A 19,976-nucleotide genomic window follows, 5' to 3' on the forward strand; every position below is an offset into this window, starting at 1 on the left:
CAAGTATGACTTTCCTTCACACTGAAGATCATCTTTTGAATTTTCTTTAGTGCATGTATACTGACAACTTTTCTTAGCTTTTAGCTACTTGGAAATGCCATTTTGCCTTTGTTTTTTAAAACATCACTTCAATGAGTAGACAATTAGAGGTCACTTTTTTTTCCTTTCAGCACTTCATATTGCTCCATTGTTTTTTGGTTTACATACCTTCTGATGAGAAGTCAGCAGTTAATTTTTATTTTTTTGCCACTTCTGAATGTCTACTTTCCAGTTAAGCTGAAAAAGTAGTTTTAATTTTGGATATGGCATTTTCACCTCTGAAAGTTTAATGGCTCTTTATTGTATCTTTGATTTCTCATTATGTTCATGTTTTCCTTTCATGTTCTTAAGCATGGTTACAACAGATATTTAAAGTCTTTGCCAACTATCTCTTCATTGCTGTCATTCTAGATCTGTTTGTATTGATAATTTTCTTCCTGATTCTTTGCAAGTCTAGTAGTTGGAAATTTTATATACATGCATACATGTGTACATAAAATATATATATACATGTATATAAGCAAATACATGCATACATATGTAAACAAACATCTAGTAGTTGGTCATGTATACATACACACATGTATACATGCTATAAATGTGAATAGTGAATGTGTGGTTTTTGTGGTCTTTTCTTAGATGGTGATAACTTTATTTGGGTAAGGTTATCAAATTATTTGTTCAACTTCATCAATTTCACCTTGCTTTTATTAAGCTTTGTTCAAGCAGGTATAGAGTAGCCATTATACTAAGGATGCCATTCAATTAAAGGAAAGTCGAATGGTTTGAAAAAAATAACTAGCAAATTAACAGTCTGTAATCTTGAACAAATGAGATCTTTGGCTGTGATATTTTCACATATAACTGATTACAGGGGAAGAGTGGAAACTTATATTTCTTAAGGAACTCTATTAGCAAACACTATGAAACTAACATAAACTCTCCCTGGGAGTCAAATGTGTACCAACAGGAGTCAAGGTAAGAATGTAGTACAGCCTCCAATAAGGATACACTGTAGTAACAACTTCTGATATAGTCAGAAAAAATAACAGATAAAGAATAATTTCCAAAGAACAAGTTGGAGACTATGTAGAACAAAGGACCAAGCAGCTTCCTCAAAAAGCAAAATTAGGGTCTTAATAAGACCTTACTTCACTGTCAGATCATGAAGTCTTCCATTGTAAGAACCAAGAATTATCAGGTGAATCCCCATTCTTCTCTTTCCCCAATGAGAGTTTTTACTGTAGCTTTCTTAACCCCACTCAATCATACCAGAAGCAAGAGGTCAAAAGGATTAGAAAACATATCTATTAATTTTTAGGTAATTCCATCATGATGAACCACATCTGGACCTGATCTAGAAAGAACCACATCAGGACCTGATCTAGAAAGGCCTATTCTACCCACTGAATGTGATTTGGGGTTGTCATTCTTGAGTAGTCAGTATATTTTATGTATGAGAAAGGAGTAAATGGATATTTGGGTGGCCAAAGAAGACAACTGAACACTGCTTATTGCCCCCCTGCATATCTATTCTCCTCTACTTTTTGATAACAGAATTCACTAAGTTTTGGCTGAGCCTTTGGCAGCCTGGCTAAAGACTTTACTTCCCAACCTTACTTGCAATTAAGACTGACTATGTAACAAAGTCCTCGACAATAAGATGTGAGCCAAAATAATGTGTGCAACTTCTGCGTCTTGCCATTAAAACTTGGACATACCCTTCAAAAGGACTGGGTATGGAAATAAAATGAAGCACCAGTGAATCTGTTTCAAAAATAGGCATGGACATCATTCTAAGGAACAGCAAAGCCAATAGGTCCCTGTTAAACCCTGTGAAGCATATCTAATTCTTAAGAGTTAAGAGAGAAGTAAATTATACTTATTATAATTATATTGAGATTATATAATTATAATTATATTATATTTATATTGAGATTTCCTTGGTATGACAGCTTAGCATATAATTTAATAAGCCTCTCCTTCAAAAATACTTCATGCCATTAGGATCATTTAGGTTCTCATTTAAAATGCTATTAATTAAGTCTTATTGACTTAAGTTAATAAGTTTAATATTCTTCTACCCAGTTGAACACAGACATAGATACTCATGAAGCTAATAAAAAACAAAAGTAGAAAATAAATTAAGGTCAGGTGTTGTGGCACATGCCTGTGACTCAGGAGGCTGAAGCAGGAGGACTGCAAGTTTGAGGCCAGTCTTTACAATTTAGCAAGATGCTGTCTCAAAAAATACAAATAGCTGGGGATGTAGCTCAGTGGTAAAGTATCCCTGGGTTCAATTCCTAGTACCAAAACATAAAATAAAATAAATAAATAAACAGCTGGGAAATCTAGAAATTCTGGCATGAAAATAAGGAGTAAGTTTATTGTTCAAAAATAACTTGAGAACTTAAAATGGATTCTTAAAAGGAAGTATAAATGAAAAGGAACAACACAATTGATATATTATACAATTTGGCTTAGAAATGTGACAGAATCTATAGTCAACTGCCTAAACTGAAATTCTCAGTATCAGTATAAAAGAATTCACACATCAGACATACAAACTGTTCTACCATTCATCTCATCCCCTCTCCCCCACCTAAACCAAAGGAAAAGAAAGACAAATGGGAGAGATTTGGGAATATTTCTATACTCTGGTGACTGCCTTCCTTCTCTTCAATAAACAGGCATTTGAAACTTTGTGGTCTGTTAAACAGTCTGACCTGTTGTTAAAAGATTATTATAAAATATCAAACTGACAACTATAAGTAAACTTTTAAATAAATTAAAATATATTTGCAGGCTGAGGTTGTAGCTCAGAGGTAGAGTGCTTGCCTAACATGCGTGACACACTGGGTTTGTCTAAACTAAACAGCACAAGGGCCTCATTGATCGGGAAATCAGGGCTAAAATCTAGCAAGAGCATACTCTAAACCCTGGAATTACAAATCTAAAACTGCTCAGAGGAACACCTTTTTCTAAGGCACACATATAGTTTTAGTGGTGGCTTTGCCAAACACTGTAACAAGCCCTGAAAAGAAAGAGAACAAAAGATGATTGAAACTTCCCTTGGTATTTGAAAAGGTGTCTACCACTAAGATAGAATCATATAGAGACACTTTTGCTATAATGTCATACGGTATATACATTCCAGAATAACCTCATGTTATACAAAATATAAATAGCTGGGTTTACAGTGAAAATAATGCCAGATAATGCAAAATCCAGCTTTAAAACTGATGCCTAACAAAATAATAATGCTTATAGAAACATTGTTTCCAACGGCATATGAACCCAAATTAAGCTAGGCCATCTTTTAAAGTTTCATATTCAGGGGCTCATGCTTCTTCCTTTGATGTGAGTCCTTGAAAACATTGTTTTAATCTAAGAGACCAGTTTAATAAAAATTAATAATATCATGTACAGGTAGCCTTTTCACCAATTTTTTTTTTTTTTTCATTACTGGGAACAGAACTCTGGGCCTTGCATATGCTAGGCAAGTGCCCTCTACCACTGAGCTAAACCCACAAAGCCACCAGTTTCTTTGTTTCTTTTTTTAATAGTTGTAGTTTGAGAGAATGCCTTTATTTTATTTATTTATTTTTATATGGTGCTAAGGATCAAACCCCGTGCCTCTCGTGCTAGGCAAGCGCTCTGCCACTGAGCTACAGTACAGCCCCAGCGCTACCACCAGTTTCTTATCGAACACAAAAAAAATGTCTTCAGAGTTTACTCATATGAACCTGCAGCCTCCTCAGATCTTACACTGTGGAATATATAGCAATTCTTGAAACCAACAAACAAACAACTTACCGAGCTACGGGAGGATACTTCTACAGAATTTTCACAATTTCTTTACATCTTTTTATACCACTGAGACTTTCTCTTTAGTTGTGACAGTATCTTGTCATTGTTTTAATAGGCATTTTCCTGATAACTAGTGATTTTTTTTTCATTTGTCCATTGACTGCATGTCTGTGGAGAAAAGTCTATTCAAATCCTTTGTCCATCTGTTGCCCATTTTTTAACCAGGTTGTTTTGCTAATAAGTGGTGTGACTTCCATATACATGGAGAATATTAATCAGATGTATGGTTTACAAATATGTTTTTCCCATTCTGTAGGCTATTCACTGTTGATTGTTTCTTCTGCTGTACAGAAGCTTTTTAGTTTGATGTAATTACATCTGTATTTTTACTTTCGTTGCCTGTGCTACTGAGGTCATATCCAGAAAATCTTTGCCAAAACCAATGTCAAGAAGCTTTTTCTGTTTTCTTCTAGGAGTTTTACAATTTCAGGTCTTATGTTTAAGTCTTTAATCTGTTTTGAGTTGATTTTGGGATATGGAGTAATATAAGGATCCTATTTCATTCTTCTGCATGTAGGTATACAGTTCTCCCAATGCGTTTACTGAGCATAAATGCATGGACTTATTTCTAGGCTCTCTATTCTGTCTGATAGGTATATATGTTTGTTTTTATTGCCAGAACCATGCTGATTTTGTTATTTTACCTTTTTAATATATTTTGATATCAGGTAGATAGTGTCATGCATTTTTTTTTTTTTTTGCTATAGACTGCTTGCTTTTTTAATTCAGATTTGTGTGTGTGTGTGTGTGTGTGTGGTTGTATACAAATTTTAAGATTTTTCTTTCCTTTTTGTTTTGTTTGTTTTGCAATGCTGGTATCAAATTCGGGGTCTCACACATGCTAGATAAGCACTTGAACACTGAGTTACATACCCACAGGATTTCTTTTTCTATTTCTGTGTAAAGTATTATTGAAATTACAAGGACTGCCTTGAATCTGTACAGATCTTTGGGTAGTGTGGACAATTTTATTAATTCTTCTGATCAATGAACACAGCATCTCTCTCCACCTATTTGTGTCTACTTCAATATTTTCCTCAAAAATTTCATCAATAGTTTTCAGTGTACAAATCTTCATCACCTTGGTTGAATTTAATTCTAACTATTGTATTTGTTTTGATGCTGTTATGGAATTTTTTTCTTGATTACTTTTTCAGACAACTTAGTTTTAGTATATAGAAATAATACTGATTTTTTATGTTAATTTTGTATCTGGCAACTACACTGAATTTATCATTCCTAACAGTTATTTTTTATGGAATCTTTTGGATTTTCTATAAGTAAGATCATGTCATTTCATCACATGAGACTTTAGTCTTCCTTTCTCATATGAATGTCTTTTTACTTATCTAATTGTTCTGGCTAGGAATTCCAGTACTGCATTGACAAAATTGGAAAGTGTGGGTGCTATGTTCCTGTTCCCTCAAAATTATATGTTGATACCTAATTCCCAATATGGTGGCCTTAAGAGATAGATTCTTTGGGAGGTGATTGGTGGTTGGGCTCTACCTTCATCACATGATTACTGTCTTTATAATGGAGGCTTAAAGGAGCTTGATCACCCCTTCCCCATTCAAGGATCCAAAGGCACCAATCTATACAACAAAGAATATGACCTCGCCAGACACAGAATTTGCTGCTAAGTTGGTCTTGGATTTCCCAGCCAACAGAAACATAAGCAGAAAGTCTCTGTGCTTTATAAATTCCCCAATCTAAGGTGTTTTCTTATAGCAGCCTGACAGAATAAGATAGAGGGTATCCTTGTCTTGTTCCTCATCTTAGAGAAAAAGTTTTCAAGTTTTTACCACTGAGAAGGATGTTAGCTGTGAATTCCTTCTATGTTTAGTTTGTTAACAGTACTTTTTAAACAAGAAAGAATGTTGAATTTTGTTAAATGCTCTTTTGCCTCTATTGAGAATATGGTTTTTGTCCTTCATTCTGTTAATCAATTTAGCAAGACCCTGTCTCAAAAAAGAAAAAAGGCTGGGGATGTGTTAAGCACTCCTGTGTTCAATCCTCAATACAAAAAAAAAAAAAAAAAATTGGTAAAAATACATTTACAATCTTATATTCTCCTCATAAACTGGAACAATTACCAATATATAACAGGTTTTTGTAGTTTCTCTCTAGAGTTTTTACTTAATACATTAATTCTGATGTAAGGTACTTCCCCTTCCAGTTGTCATTTGCATGAAATACCATTTTTCATTCCTTCACTTTCAGTCTACATGTGTCTTTAAAGCTGAATTGAGTCTCTTACAGGTAGAATGCAGTTGCTTCTGGTTTTATTTTTAATCCTTTTTGCCACTGTACATCTTTAGGTTGGAGAATTTAATTTATTTATATTCAAGGTAATTATTGATAAGTATAGATTTTTTTTACTGTCATTTTTTATTCTGGTCTGAGGGTGAGTGCACATCCTTTGTTCCTTTCTTCTTCTGTCTTTCCTCATGATCTGATGATTTTCTGTAGTGATGTGATTTTTTATTCTTTTGTCTTTATCTTTTATGTATCTACTATAAGCTTTTGCTTTGTGGTTACCAGTAGACTTACAAAAAGACATCTCCACAATTACGAGTCTATTTTAAGCTGAAAACAACTGTACTAATCCATTCTATTGCTATAATGAAATATATGAGGCTAGCACTTTGTAAAGAAAAGAAGTTTATTTGGCTCACAGTTTTGGAAACTAGAAGTCCAAAGTTGGGAAGCCCCTCAACTTGGCCTCTAGTAGGACACCCCTGGCTATATCACATCTTGCCAGACAGCATCATGGTGGGAGCACATGCAAAAGGGAGAAATGACATGGTAAGACAGGACGTCGAGAGACCAGTAAGGGTCCATTAGCTCTTGCTGTTTTATAACCACCTTGGGTATCATGAGAAACACCTTAACCCCTTCCAACAGCAGCCCCCCAGTGACCTCCTACTAGCCACCATCTATTAAAGCTCACCATCCCTTATCACCTCACTGGGAACCAAGCTTCTAACACATTAACCTTTGGTATACACACTCAAATCATATCCAGATCACAGTAATAACTTCAATTGCATACAAAAACTACATTTTTACTACTCCCACTATATGTTTTTGATGTCACAATTTACATTTTTATATTGAGTACACTACAGAAAATTATTGTAGCTAATATTTTAAAAAAATTTTTTAGTTATAGATGGACACAATATCTTGATTTATTTTTATGTGGTGCCAAGGATCAAACCCAGCGCCTCACATATGTGAGGCAAGCCCTCTACCACTGAGCTTCAGCCCCAGCCCTGTAGTTAATGTTTTAATAGTTTTTTTTAACTTTCATACTAAAGATTTAAGTGACTTACACATCAGCATTACAGTATTAGAGTATTCTGAATTGACTATTTACTTACTTTTACTAGAAAATTTGTATTTTCACATTGCTAATTAGTATTCTTTTCATTAAGCTTAAAGACTCCCTTTACCATTTCTTATAAGACAGGTCTAGTGGTGATGGAATTTTCTCAGTTTTTGTTTGCCTCAGAAAGTCATTTTTCAAGGACAGTTTTGTGGGTAAAGTATTCTTGGTTTATTATACCTCTGACCTGCAAATTTGCTGAGAAATTTGAAAAAACGCCTCCTGGCATTTATGTTAAGGATATTCTCCTGCTGTTTACAAAGTGAGTCTGTGATTTAATGTCAAGATTATGTCTTGGTATAGTTCTGATTTGAATATGATTAGAGAACTTTGATATTTCCATACATGCAGTTGTTCCCCAGATTTGAGAAGTTTTCAGTCACAATTTCTTTAGAAACCCTTTATACCCCTTCTCTCTTCTTATAATGTGAATTTAGCTCCACTATGAGTATGTACCACAAATCCTGCTTTATTCCTTTTCTTTCTCCTCTGACTGGATTTTTCAAATAATCTGTCATTGAGTTTACAGATTCTTTCTTCTGTTTGATCAGTTCTGCTGATGATGCTCTCTTGCATTTTTTCTTTTTTCACTGAATGTTTCAGCTCCGGAATTATTTCGTTTTTATTTCTTGTTTCATTCATGTATTATTTTCTTGATTTTGTTGAGTTGACCGTGTTCTCTTGTAGTTTGCTGAGCCTTCTTAAAACAATTATTTTGAATTCTATGTCAAACAATTCATATATCTCCTCTTTTGTGGTCAGTTACTGGAAAACTATTGTGTTCCTTCAGTGGTATAATGCTCTCTTGGTTTTCTGTTTCTTACTGCCTTGCACTGATGTCTCCATATCTGAAGGAGCAGTCATCTCTTCCTTTTTTTCCTTTTTCCTGGTATTGAGAATTGAACCAAGGGGTCGTTTACCACTGAGCTACATCCCCAGCCTTTCTTATTTTGAGAGAGGGTCTCACTAAGTTGCCAAGGCTAGTCTCAAACTGGCCATGCTTCTGCCTCAGTGTCCCAAGTCTCTGGGATTACAGGCATGTGCCATCACTCCTGGTACCTCATCTACTCTACAAACTGGTTTCAGTGGTCCAAGAATCTCTTTTTCACCTGGGAGGTCATGACCAAGGAGGTCCCTCTTGGAACTGGGTATGACTTGAGGGCATACTTGCAGTAGTGTTTACAATGTCTGACATAAGGTATCTGTGCAGTAGTCATAGAGTTAGGGAATGGAGCAAGAGCATGTGTGGAGGTCAGGGTCTGGGACTAAGGTGGCATCCATGCCTGGGGTGCAAGCACTCCCACAGCCACAGTGGTAACAGTGTGTAAAACATGACTGCTTATGGAACAGTCAGGGAACTTGGGTCTGGAGCATCAGTACATGGAGAGTTACAGTGGCTCTGGGGTCTGAATCACAGGCCTACTCACTGTGGTCGCAGAATCAATATCCAGAACACAGACATGCACAGAGAAACCACAGCTCCAGGGTGCTCATTATCTCTCAGTGACAGTGGCGCTGGTTGCTGAAGTAGACATACAAGGAGCTAAGCTACAGAGGTACTGGGGTACAGAGAGTAGGCTAGCACACTATGATGGTGGCTCAAATATCAGAGGCCCAGGTGCTCACAGGGTGGCAACAAAGCTGATCTCTGCAGCACAGAGGAACACAGCAACCTAGGCTCCAACGCGTACAGTGGGGGTAACCTCCAACAGCAGTGACTCTGGTATTTGAGGCAAGGGTACACATGGTACAGCCATAAGGCCAAAGTATGGAATGTGGACATAGGTAGAGCAGTCACAGAACCAGGGTCTAGTATTCAGGCATATGAGGAGCTGTTAAAAGTTCCAGAGTACAAAGCATGTATGGGGTTGGGATAGTAGCAAATCTAATCCTGGCGTGGCCACAACAGTGGCTCCATCTTCTTGTTGTGGGGTGGGGGGGCATAAAGCAACATCTCCCTCCCCAGAGGGTCTTCAACAATGATGGCTGTTAATTATCCTAGGGGTAAAAGATGATGCTGTAGTCTGCAGGGAAGGCTATTGGTGACCACAGTGACACCCACCACATGCTTGATATGAAGAGCCGCTGCTTTTATTCTTAGCTTCTAGCCCTCCAGATGTCTCACGTATGCCAGTCTCCCCAGCTATTCTGCGAAGTTATACTGCTTTTTTTTTCATGTTTGTTTTCCCTTTATCATGTTGCTAGAGGTTCTTAGATTCTTAGTCCTCCCAAAGCTATTTTCATTCATGTATAGATGACTATTTTGTATTTATTTTTGTGATGAGGGGGAATGAAGGCTCCTATCTCCTATTCCATCATCTCCTGAGCTGTGCTCTTTTGTAAAAACTATAAAAACAAGGGTCATCATTTCTTCCTGAGGAGAAATAAAATTACAACTTGCATAACCACTCCAAAATGGCTTTACTAAACTATTTTCCAATATAGGACATAACTGTCATTTTGTTTTATCTAAGAAGGTGGTTTATTTAAAAAACTGAAGGCATATAGAACTTTTAAGTGATACATATTTTATAGCAATCTCAAGGAAAATTAGGTATATTACAATCAACTATGGAGTTTTCTAAACATGTTCCAAAAAGATGATTTATTCACCTCTCTCATGTGAAAATGAAAGCCATCAAAACAATTACTGAACTTGGTCATCTTCAAATGTGTAGGGTAGGCTGGGATTTAGAGCAAAGTTTAAAAAAATTCATAGACATACAAACATACAAACAATGGCATGCTCTTTTAATAAAAAATTTCCACTTTATAGTAATACGTTCATTTTTCTTTGCCAGTTTAAAGAAACAAAATTAACACTTTTTCTGCTTTGGTTTGGATACTATGATGTTGAAAATGCTTCCGTCAACCCTAACTTTAGCCTCAGCTAGCTAAAGTATTTAGATATAGTAGTATATCCTAAAAACCTGGAGTTGGAAGACCCAGTTCTGTTATTCACTCACTTTACAACATTGAGCAAATCCAGTTAACATTGTCTAAGACCACAAAATTACCTGAAAAAAATGCCTTCTTAAAAACAAATGAGTTTAATTGAAATATTACTTTCCTCAAAGATGTCCACGTGCCACAATATATCATTTTTAGCTGTTAATCATTTCCCAAATAGTTTTGAAGTTCTTCCCTTCACTTCCCTTCTGCTTTGAATGAAGAAATGGAAGTTTCTTCATTCAAACAATATTGCAAATTCTCTAGCATTGTATTTTGTTCAACCTTTTCACTGTTTTCCTTGCAAGTAAAACAAATAAAATCAAACTAATCTATTTCAGAAGTGTATAGAACAAAAAAAATCATGAATACAAAAACAATTTCTAAACTCTACATTATATAAACATAAGAATACTCTGGTTTGCAACTTATTCATGGAACTTATTAATCTCTCTACCCTTTGAATCTTTCACACTGAGTTCCTACTGTCAATTACTCTATTCATCAAAGGTAAATACCAGATCACCTGGTTGTTTAAGTTTTGTTGTTCTTCGTTTTTCCTTTCTTTCCATTGGCCAAAATAGAAATCAGGAACAAACCTGAATATTCATTTCTGTGGATCTACAAAAAATTACTTTGTTTCTTTCCTGTCTTTCAGTATGGGGTCACCCAACACCTCTAACAAAACATCAACAACTAAACATCAACAATCTCCTTTCTTGGTCATTGCCTTAATCTGTTAAAGAATCTATCTAGTATACCAAATTACATACCTAAATTTTAAAAATCAAAGAAAAATTTAATATATGGAGACCAATTTGGGGAAATGATGAGGTATTTTCCCCCCAACCTTTGAGGTAGTTCAATTATGTGATTTGGAAGATCCTGACACGTTTCCTAGAATACACAAAGAGACATATTTCTTCCTTTTCTACAAATTTGGAGTATCAAAATATTCCTGTGTCAAAATCTGCAAGTTTCTCCAATATAGATTCTAGAAGAAACTGATCATTATTCCCCAAAAGAAAAGAAATGCTAGAATTCTGAGAACTTACTAACCAGATAAGAAACAACTGTAGTAAACTCTTGCCAGTGACCCACCCATACCACCTCAAATTTAACCAATTACTCACAGGCCTGACTTCCAATTGCTAGCACCTGCATTACTTTGATTGAGGGTTTCTTTTTTATTGTTGCTGGAGACTGCTTTGCCAACCCCACCGGAGTGGCAGAGTAGAAGTACCAGGGAACTGATGCTACCAAGAACACCTACAATCAATAACTGATGGTAACTGGTGTAAAACTATATACCATTGAGACATGTATTTTATTTACACTGGCTCCCCAAGTTTCTCCCAGCAATATTAAGTTCCAGATAAGCTTCCATAATAGTAAATTGTTTGATAATACACTCTTCATTGGCTGTTTTATCCATGTCTTATTATTACTTTGTATTTAACATTTCATCTAATTATCTCCAGAACCCTTTAAGGAAGCTCAAAGAAGAGGAATCTGAATCAGAAAGTTAAGAGTAACCTTACTTAGGGTCACAGACCCAAACCATGATTATAACACAATTATTTCCAGAAGCTAAGCTCTTTACTTGTTCATGAAATAAAACATGGAGGGAAATATTCCATTCATACTACAAACATACAAAAAACATAAAATCCCCCTATCATCCCTTCTGAAGAAAAATCAACTTTTTTTAACTTTTAATGCATACTAGCCTCTCAACCAGAAGTTATTTTTAAAGTCTATCAAGTAATGTCATTATGAATTTATCTACTGCTTCCATCTTTGGAGGGAAGTAAAAGGGGCAAATAAAACATATACTTAAAATAATAGTGGTTAATATAAGTGCTCTCCAATACACCCCCACCTCCCACCCCCCCCCCCCCCCCCAAAAAAAAACAAACAAACCGGGAAAGAAAAAGAAAAAGAACAAACAAAAAAGCATTCCTACACCGGTAATTTCCTGATTAAAGTGAAGGAAACTGTTTTTTCTATCAGGAATATAAACCCAAAGAAAAACAGAAGGCAAAGAATAATAATATAATCTAAGTTTAGAAGGTTATAAATATAATAGATTTTATTTATCAATTTTTTCAAATTGCAAATGTTAAATATTAAAGTCATAATTTTAAATATCTATATTGGGCATATTTAGTCATTCATTCACTGAACATATTTTCATGTATTTCTATGATAGACATCATCTATTATGGTCAGTTTGGTAAAGAATCAAAGGAAGGAGGGGAAATAACATTAGGTAAAGATAAAGCAACTGAAGAATGAAAGGAAACAACATACAGTCATCTCTTGTTATCCACAGGGGATTAGTTCTAGGACCATCACACCAAAATCCAAGATATTCAAGTCCCCTATATAAATTGGCATAGTATTTACATATAACCTAAGCACATGCCCATATATTAAATCATCTCTAGATTATTTATGATGCCTACTATGATGTAAATGCCATGTAAACAGTTGTTAGACTGTACTGTTTAGGGGAAAATGTCATGAAAAAATATCTGTACATGTTCAATATAGATGGAGTTTTTCCCCTAATATTTTCAACCTGTAGTTGGTTGACCCCATGGATATAGAACCCATGAATACAGAGGGTCAACAGTAAACTAAAGAAAGCTACTGCTACCATGCAGTGTTATTATTAGGGTCATACAGAGAAATTACACTGATCTTCAACTTCAATTTTTGCTAAACAACTACACATACAAACACAGAAATATTTATTCACTCACTCAACCAATACCAAACAACCACTAAACAGAAGAAAAGGCTAAGCAGTGGGTACACAACAACATAAAAATAACACGTGCTATTGAATTGCTTAAAATTAAGTTGAAATCAACTTCAGTATTTACCACTTAAGACCTTATGATTTTATGTTGAAAAGTCTTTATATACAGCAAAGATAATGAAAATTTAACTGTTTAGTACTCACTTAGAAAAAAATAAACAATATGATAAATGTTATAAATTAAAAAATGAATTTAGCAACCTGAAATTGGACTGCTTAATTCCTTTTTAAAGAAAACATACACCATTTTTATACTTACATCAAAAGTTAGAAATGATTGAAGTTGTGTTATCTGCTCTCAAATTCAGTCAACTTCAAAATTAATTAAATGTTGAGAAACAATCTTTCCCACAAGGTATCTATTATTGTAAAAATATTCAAAACAAATAAAATTTCATGTCTCATGTATGGAGAGATATATGAAATAAAGAAATGTTGGAACAGATTTTGAGTAGCAAAAACAAACAATAAAAAGCAAAACAATTATCAAATAAGTGAATTAAAAAATTTAGAGTTATATGTATTTAATATTATTAGTTAAATAATCTATTAGATCAGATGCTTGATTTTAGAACAGTCCATTTGACTTATTGAAATATAGATATGAGCTTTAATAATCAAGTCATCATAATATTAAAAGGTCAATAATTTAAGAGGCTATAAGTTGTTATGAAATTTCTTAGATTCATTATTTTCCTAAAATACATTTCTTAGAGTTCCCAAAACTCCTCCAGTTGATTATGGGGAAAATAAAGTATGAAAAATAAACTTTCCAGATCAGGATCCAATTTTTTAAAGGTTACTTTACTTCACTTCAAAAACAATATAAATGGCACAGTGGACAAGAAAAGTAGAATATGTATTGTTTGATATTTTCTATATTTTTCAATAATTTGGATTTCCCCATTTATGTAAATTATAAATGTCTGAATTATAAATGTCTTGGTGTTCTACCACTAAACTCAAGGAATAAGTCTTTTTTAAAACAAAATGTTGACCAATCAATAATTATATGCTTGGGGTATAAGAACTTAACAAAAAGTATAAATTTGACTTCTACCCTTAATAGGGGCTAAGACTAATGGATATATTTACAAGCCATATAGAAAAAAATGTGATTTGATAATAAGACTATATGGCAGATGAGGTGCTATGAGAATAATGAAAGAGAATACTAACAAAAATAGCATCACAGGTCAAAATAGTTTGGGAAGATATAATTTTCTCATTTCTATTTCTAGTTAAAGGAGATAGACTTGTCTTTAGCTCTTCTCTTTAAATACTTAAATTAACCTATTAAATTTTATTGAACTAAATTCTTTAAATGTATTTTAAATACAAAATTGGGAAATTTTTAATATTCTTTCAGAATACATGTGCCTAATAATTCTTGTAGCTGTTAAGAATCAATGATATAATGCTGAGAGAGTAGCATGGTATAAGGTAACACACATGGGTTTAAAGTCACACATATCTGGACAAAATTCTGGCTCGATCAACTTATTTGGATTTTTGGCCATGAGCAAATTACTTAACCATGCTGAATCTACTTCTTCTTAAGTGAAATCAGGATGACAACAATTACCTCCCAAGGTTGTTGAAAGAACTGAGATATTACATATAAGTAACTAGCAAAATGTCAGCCAGAAGAATAATCTGTGTTCAATAACTCTATTGGTTCCCACGTTCAAGCAAATTTCCAATACAGTGATATCAGAATACCAAAAGATTGAAATGCTCACTTTGCTTTATGTATTTTTCTCACTATAAAAATTTGCTTTATACTTATTAGTTAAAGAGTGTTTGGTTTCTAATTCTGAGTTACATTCACTTTTGAGAATGTGAACAAGTGATGGACTTTCTCCATCCAAAATGCCACATATACACACAACAGTTCACATCAATTTGGTGGCATCAAGAGATTCCCTAAAAGCTGGATTAAAAACTATGTTTTGCCGGGCATGGTAGCACTCACCTGTAATCCCAGCCACTCAGGAGGCTGAGGCAGAAGGATCATGTTGGAGGTGAGAGTCAGCAACTTATTGGGGCCCTAAGCAGCTTACTGAGACCCTGTCTCAAAATAAAAGGTTTAAAAAGGGCTGGGAATGTTGCCCAGTGGTTAAGCACCTTTGGGTTCAATCCCCTGGTCCCAAATAATAACAATTATGTTCTATCTGGCTATTTAAATTAAAATTGTCAAATTAAATAATATTCAAAATTCAATCCTTCAGTATCATTGGCCAAATTTCAAGAGCTCAATGCCAACACAAGGCTAGGCCTATTGGATAGCACAGACACAGAAAATTTCTGTTAGAGCTGTTCTGAAATGTTATCATGGTGTTACAATTAAAGCTATTTTTACCTGCATTTAAAAGAAAATCTAGATACCTCTGTTTAAAGTAAAAACCCAGGAGGAAAGATACTGTCAATATTTTTGTCTACAACTTAATCTCTAGTGTCAAGCATATAATAAATATTCAATAGGTATCTTACAGTTGACATTATAGTTTGGTTTTCATTTTCTTAGTCTAGCAAAAACTGAGCTGGTAAAGAACAAAGTGCAAAGCTATGAATACAATGAAAATATAGTTTAAAAGAATAGGTCAATTTACATGTACTCTCAATTGATATATTCCCAAAGTCAATGAGGGTTCTCTATGTGCAGACCTTTTTTGTTTGTTTTAGCTATTTATATTGGCTAGATCACCTAAGCAAAGTTTATACCTTTATTATATTTGAGAATAGAAAGAATGCTTACTCATAACTAATTATATTATTATGAATTGTATTATATTATTAATATAACATTATTCTTCCTAGCTAGATGAGTAATTTATTTTTAAATAAATACTCCATACATACAGGTTCTACTTCTGCCAATTCAACCAATCACAAATTGGAAATATAGAAAAAAAAAACAAAACTGTACCTGTATTGAGTATGTAGACTTTTTTCCTTGTCATTATGGCCTCAACAAAGCAGTATAATGACTGTTTATATGGCATCCACAATGTAAATTTACATTATATGTAATTTAGAGATGATTTAAAGTATACAGCAGAATGTGTGTAGGTACAAATACTATATACTATTTTTAAATAAGGGACGTGAGCATTCCTGGAGTGTGGTATCTGCAGAAGGTTCTGAAAACAATCCTCCACAGATCTACCTCATACAATAGCTTAACAAATGAAATATTTTAAAAACTTACCAAAGTTTTATAAATTAAAGATTATGACATGAAGATTTTAGGAAGCCTATTTCCTTTAAGCATATCTTGAAACCAAGACAATTGATGCCATATACAGAACAGAAAAAGGTCTAATAATGATTTTGCACTTACACTGCCACATTTTTTCTAATGGTATATTCATCCAAATCGTCATCAGAGCTGCTATCAGTTGCATCAGAATCCAGACCCTCTTCAACATGAGACAACAGCCCTGTAGCAGACAGTGCAAATCTTTGGATTTCTGCAGCTGTACACCGAGCAAAGCCATTTTTTGTATCATCCCACAATTTATTCTCTGCAGTCAACATATTGACTTCTGGCTTAATTTCAATGCATTTAGGTAAACTGTTATCCAAAACTGTGGTAGGTTCATGAGAGATATTCATTTTGGGCAGTTGGTGTTTCATAGAAAATTTCATTTGCTCACCATAATGCTTAACAACATGCTTTGCCAGGAGCATCTGCAAATGTTTCTGAGTTCTTCTAGCCTGGTTAAGTAAAATTTTCTGTTTGCTTACACAATGAAGTAAACGAGCATTCACTTCCTCCTCTTTTTCAGCAGCTGAGGAACTAATAGGCACATTTGAGTGGCCAAGTCCAATTTTCTTTTGAGCACAGTGCAATAAACCTTTTTTGATTTCAGCATCAGTAACTTTATCCAGAAGTGCATTCTTTTGGTACCATTTACAGTTTTGCAGTTGTGCTTTATCTATGGTAGTGTCTTTGGCTAGATTTGAATCCAAAATAATTTGTATATCTTTCATGGCCTGGCTTGTGGTATCTGATAGAGGTTCCTTTTTGATGAATTCTTCAGAATGAGAATGGCAGATTTTACTGAGCTGAATGTTGCTGCCATTACACAATATGTTTTTCAGCTTATTGCAGTTAGGCTCCCCTGATTTCTTTTGTTTATAATTCTCATTGTATTTATTTAATGCAGAATTAGAACTCATTAGAAGAACTGTCTGATAATGTTTTGAAGGCTGGGGGGAGCCAAAATGTTTTAAATTCACAAAATTAGTGTTAAGAGTAGGTTCAGGAGTCGGAAATCCCAACATCTGAGAGACAGTGTCTCCCTTTAGCTTTTCATCTACAGTTCTTGGACTTTCCATGCATAGCATCTTGTCAGACTCCATGGTACTTGGCAAAGATGAAAAGCAGATACCCTTTGTGGTTGCTTCTCTCAGAGCTGGGGTCATGGCGATCCCTGCAGATAATTACTGGAAACCTAAAATAATGTAAAAATAAATAATCAAATATCTAGAAAAAAGTTGTATGCTTATACTTTTTCCAAGGGCAACATTTTCTTGATGTTTCTGATTAAAATGTGAATGGAATCAAGTTCCTTTATCTCCCAACTTCCAACATTATTACAAGGATTAAGCTACTATTTACTGTGACTGTGAGTCTATTATCTAAAATTCCATTTAAAGTTGTTGTACACTATCAGGCTAGGGGTATAGTTTGGTGGTAAAGCACTTGTCCAGCATATGTGAGGCCACGTGTCAGCCCACAGTACTGCACTACAAAAAAAAAAAAAAAAAAAAATGCACCATCACAACATTATCACAATAAGTGTTTAACAAGTATTTGTGGGTGTAATTACATTTCAGGATTCAATTTTTTGACACGGTCTAGTAAGAGTCAAAGAAAAAAATTCCAACTTGGAATCTTATCATACTTGAAAATATGATTCGGTCCCAAATTTTTGACAAAAAGTATTAATTATATGTCTTTATGAAATATAATAAATAGCTCTAAACCTCCATTTCTGAATTTAATCTTCACAACATAAACAGTAATAATGACAATTAAAATGTACTAAATTATCTGTTCACAAGAAGACCTAAGTGAACCAAACTACAAATAAAAGCATATAAATTCATAGCTATTGAAAATAATGTGAAAAAATGAAAAAACGTGGAAATAAAAAAATAATGTAGTAGTAGAACTCATGTAATCTGAAAAATCTGTAAATTTTTCCTGAAAATGTATCTAATATTTTTTCCCATTTTACAAATAAATATTCATCAGTTATCATTGTAGAAGGCATTATTCTTGCCTGGAAAATACTGGAGATTGTGCCAGATGACCACAAATGATTAATCCTATATTTAAGTAATTTTCACTGGATTTCATCAAAAGGAAAAGTTGAGACCATATTTTCTAATTCAAAGAAAAAGGTGACATAGTACCATTAAAAATTATGAAGGCTATTAGGGAAAAAAATTATGTTATCAGCAATTATAAGTTTTAATTTAAGTTTTTAAAGATAGCTAAATGCTTTGGAACTATGATACTCCAAAATTTTTATTTCAACACATGGGACAATTGATTGCTACACTCTCATATTGTGTGTCTCCAGATACTAGCTGTAAATATATTTCATTTTTACTGTTTTATAAAAACTATCACAAATGACTAAGAAAGAAAAAAAGGCACAAAAATTTGTGTTAAAAAAGAAAGAAAGAAACATCACACACAAGGTCAAAAGCAGCAAGTAATAGACTAAAGGAAGATATCTACAACATACACAATAAACTACAAAAAAGAACTACAAATGGATAAAGGATACGGCAAGAAAGCGCTTCACAGATGATGACATTCAAATAGTCATTAAACATTCACTTACAAAAGTAATGTGGGAATTGTAGATTAACAAAGCAAGCGCTCCTATTATCTAACCACCTAACAAAAATGTTTGAATCTGAAAATACCATTTAGGAAAAACTAAAAATAAGAAATAGAAAAAAGATACATGGATAAATTGTTAAGAAACACAGCTGGCAGCAAAAAGAGAAGGGAAAGAACTGCAAGATTAAATTAAGTGTGGATAAGGCCCATTTATGGTACAAAACTAGAATAAAATACATATATACAGATGGGGTTGTAATTCCGTGGTAGAACACTTGCCTAGCATACCTAAGGTGCTGGGTTGGGTTCAATCATCAGCATCACATAAAAGTAAATAAATATATTGTGTCCATCTACAACAAAAATATTTTTAAAAATACATATATATTGGCATGTGTGTGTGTGTGTATGTGTAAGTATATGTATAAATTCTCTAAGGCTTCATTGGTATGATAGGCAGCTGCCAAAATGACCCTAATTCCCAACTTCTGACATTCATGTCCTGTGTAATCCTTTCTAATATGGACTAGATTTAGTGACTCACTTTTTTGTTTTTTTGTTTTTTCATTTTATTTGTTCTAATTAGTTGTACATTACAGTAGAATGCATTTTATACAATTTTAATAGATCACACATTAATAAAGTATAATCTCTCGATTTTCTGATAATATGTTTTGCAGGATCATGTTGGTCATGCAGTCATATATGTACATGTGACTAACTTCTAATGAGTGAATACAATGGTAATGATAGGATGTGACTTCAGGGATTAGGATACAAAGAAACTGTGCCTTCCATCTTGTTACCTTCTCTTACTCAGGAAAGCTAGCTGCCATGCTGTGAGCTGAAAGGCACACACGACACAGAAATGATGTCTCTGGCCAACAGCCAAGTGAGAAGCAGATCCTTCCCCAGTCAAACCCTGAGATGACTGCAACCTAGTCAGAAAGACTGAGCCAGAGGCATCCAGCTAAGTCACACTAGATTCCCGACTCCCAGAAACTTGAAATAAATGTTTTAAGCTACTAAATTTT

At 34.0% G+C, this 19,976-nt stretch overlaps 1 protein-coding gene across 5 annotated transcripts in view; it reads right to left on the reverse strand.

The window, feature by feature from the left end:
- Kansl1l (KAT8 regulatory NSL complex subunit 1 like) overlaps positions 1 to 19,976 on the reverse strand; it is a 132,821-nt gene that overhangs the window by 102,465 nt on the left and 10,380 nt on the right. For all 5 annotated transcript variants that reach the window (XM_047544038.1, XM_047544039.1, XM_047544036.1 and 2 more), the window contains exon 2: positions 16,420 to 17,536. In XM_047544038.1, the coding sequence (XP_047399994.1) occupies positions 16,420 to 17,507 (1,088 nt within the window). In that variant the 5' untranslated portion in view covers positions 17,508 to 17,536. The remainder of the gene's footprint in view (positions 1 to 16,419; positions 17,537 to 19,976) is intronic.

This window comes from Sciurus carolinensis, chromosome 3, assembly GCF_902686445.1.
Source record: "Sciurus carolinensis chromosome 3, mSciCar1.2, whole genome shotgun sequence".
In the NCBI taxonomy this organism is placed as follows: domain Eukaryota; kingdom Metazoa; phylum Chordata; class Mammalia; order Rodentia; family Sciuridae; genus Sciurus; species Sciurus carolinensis.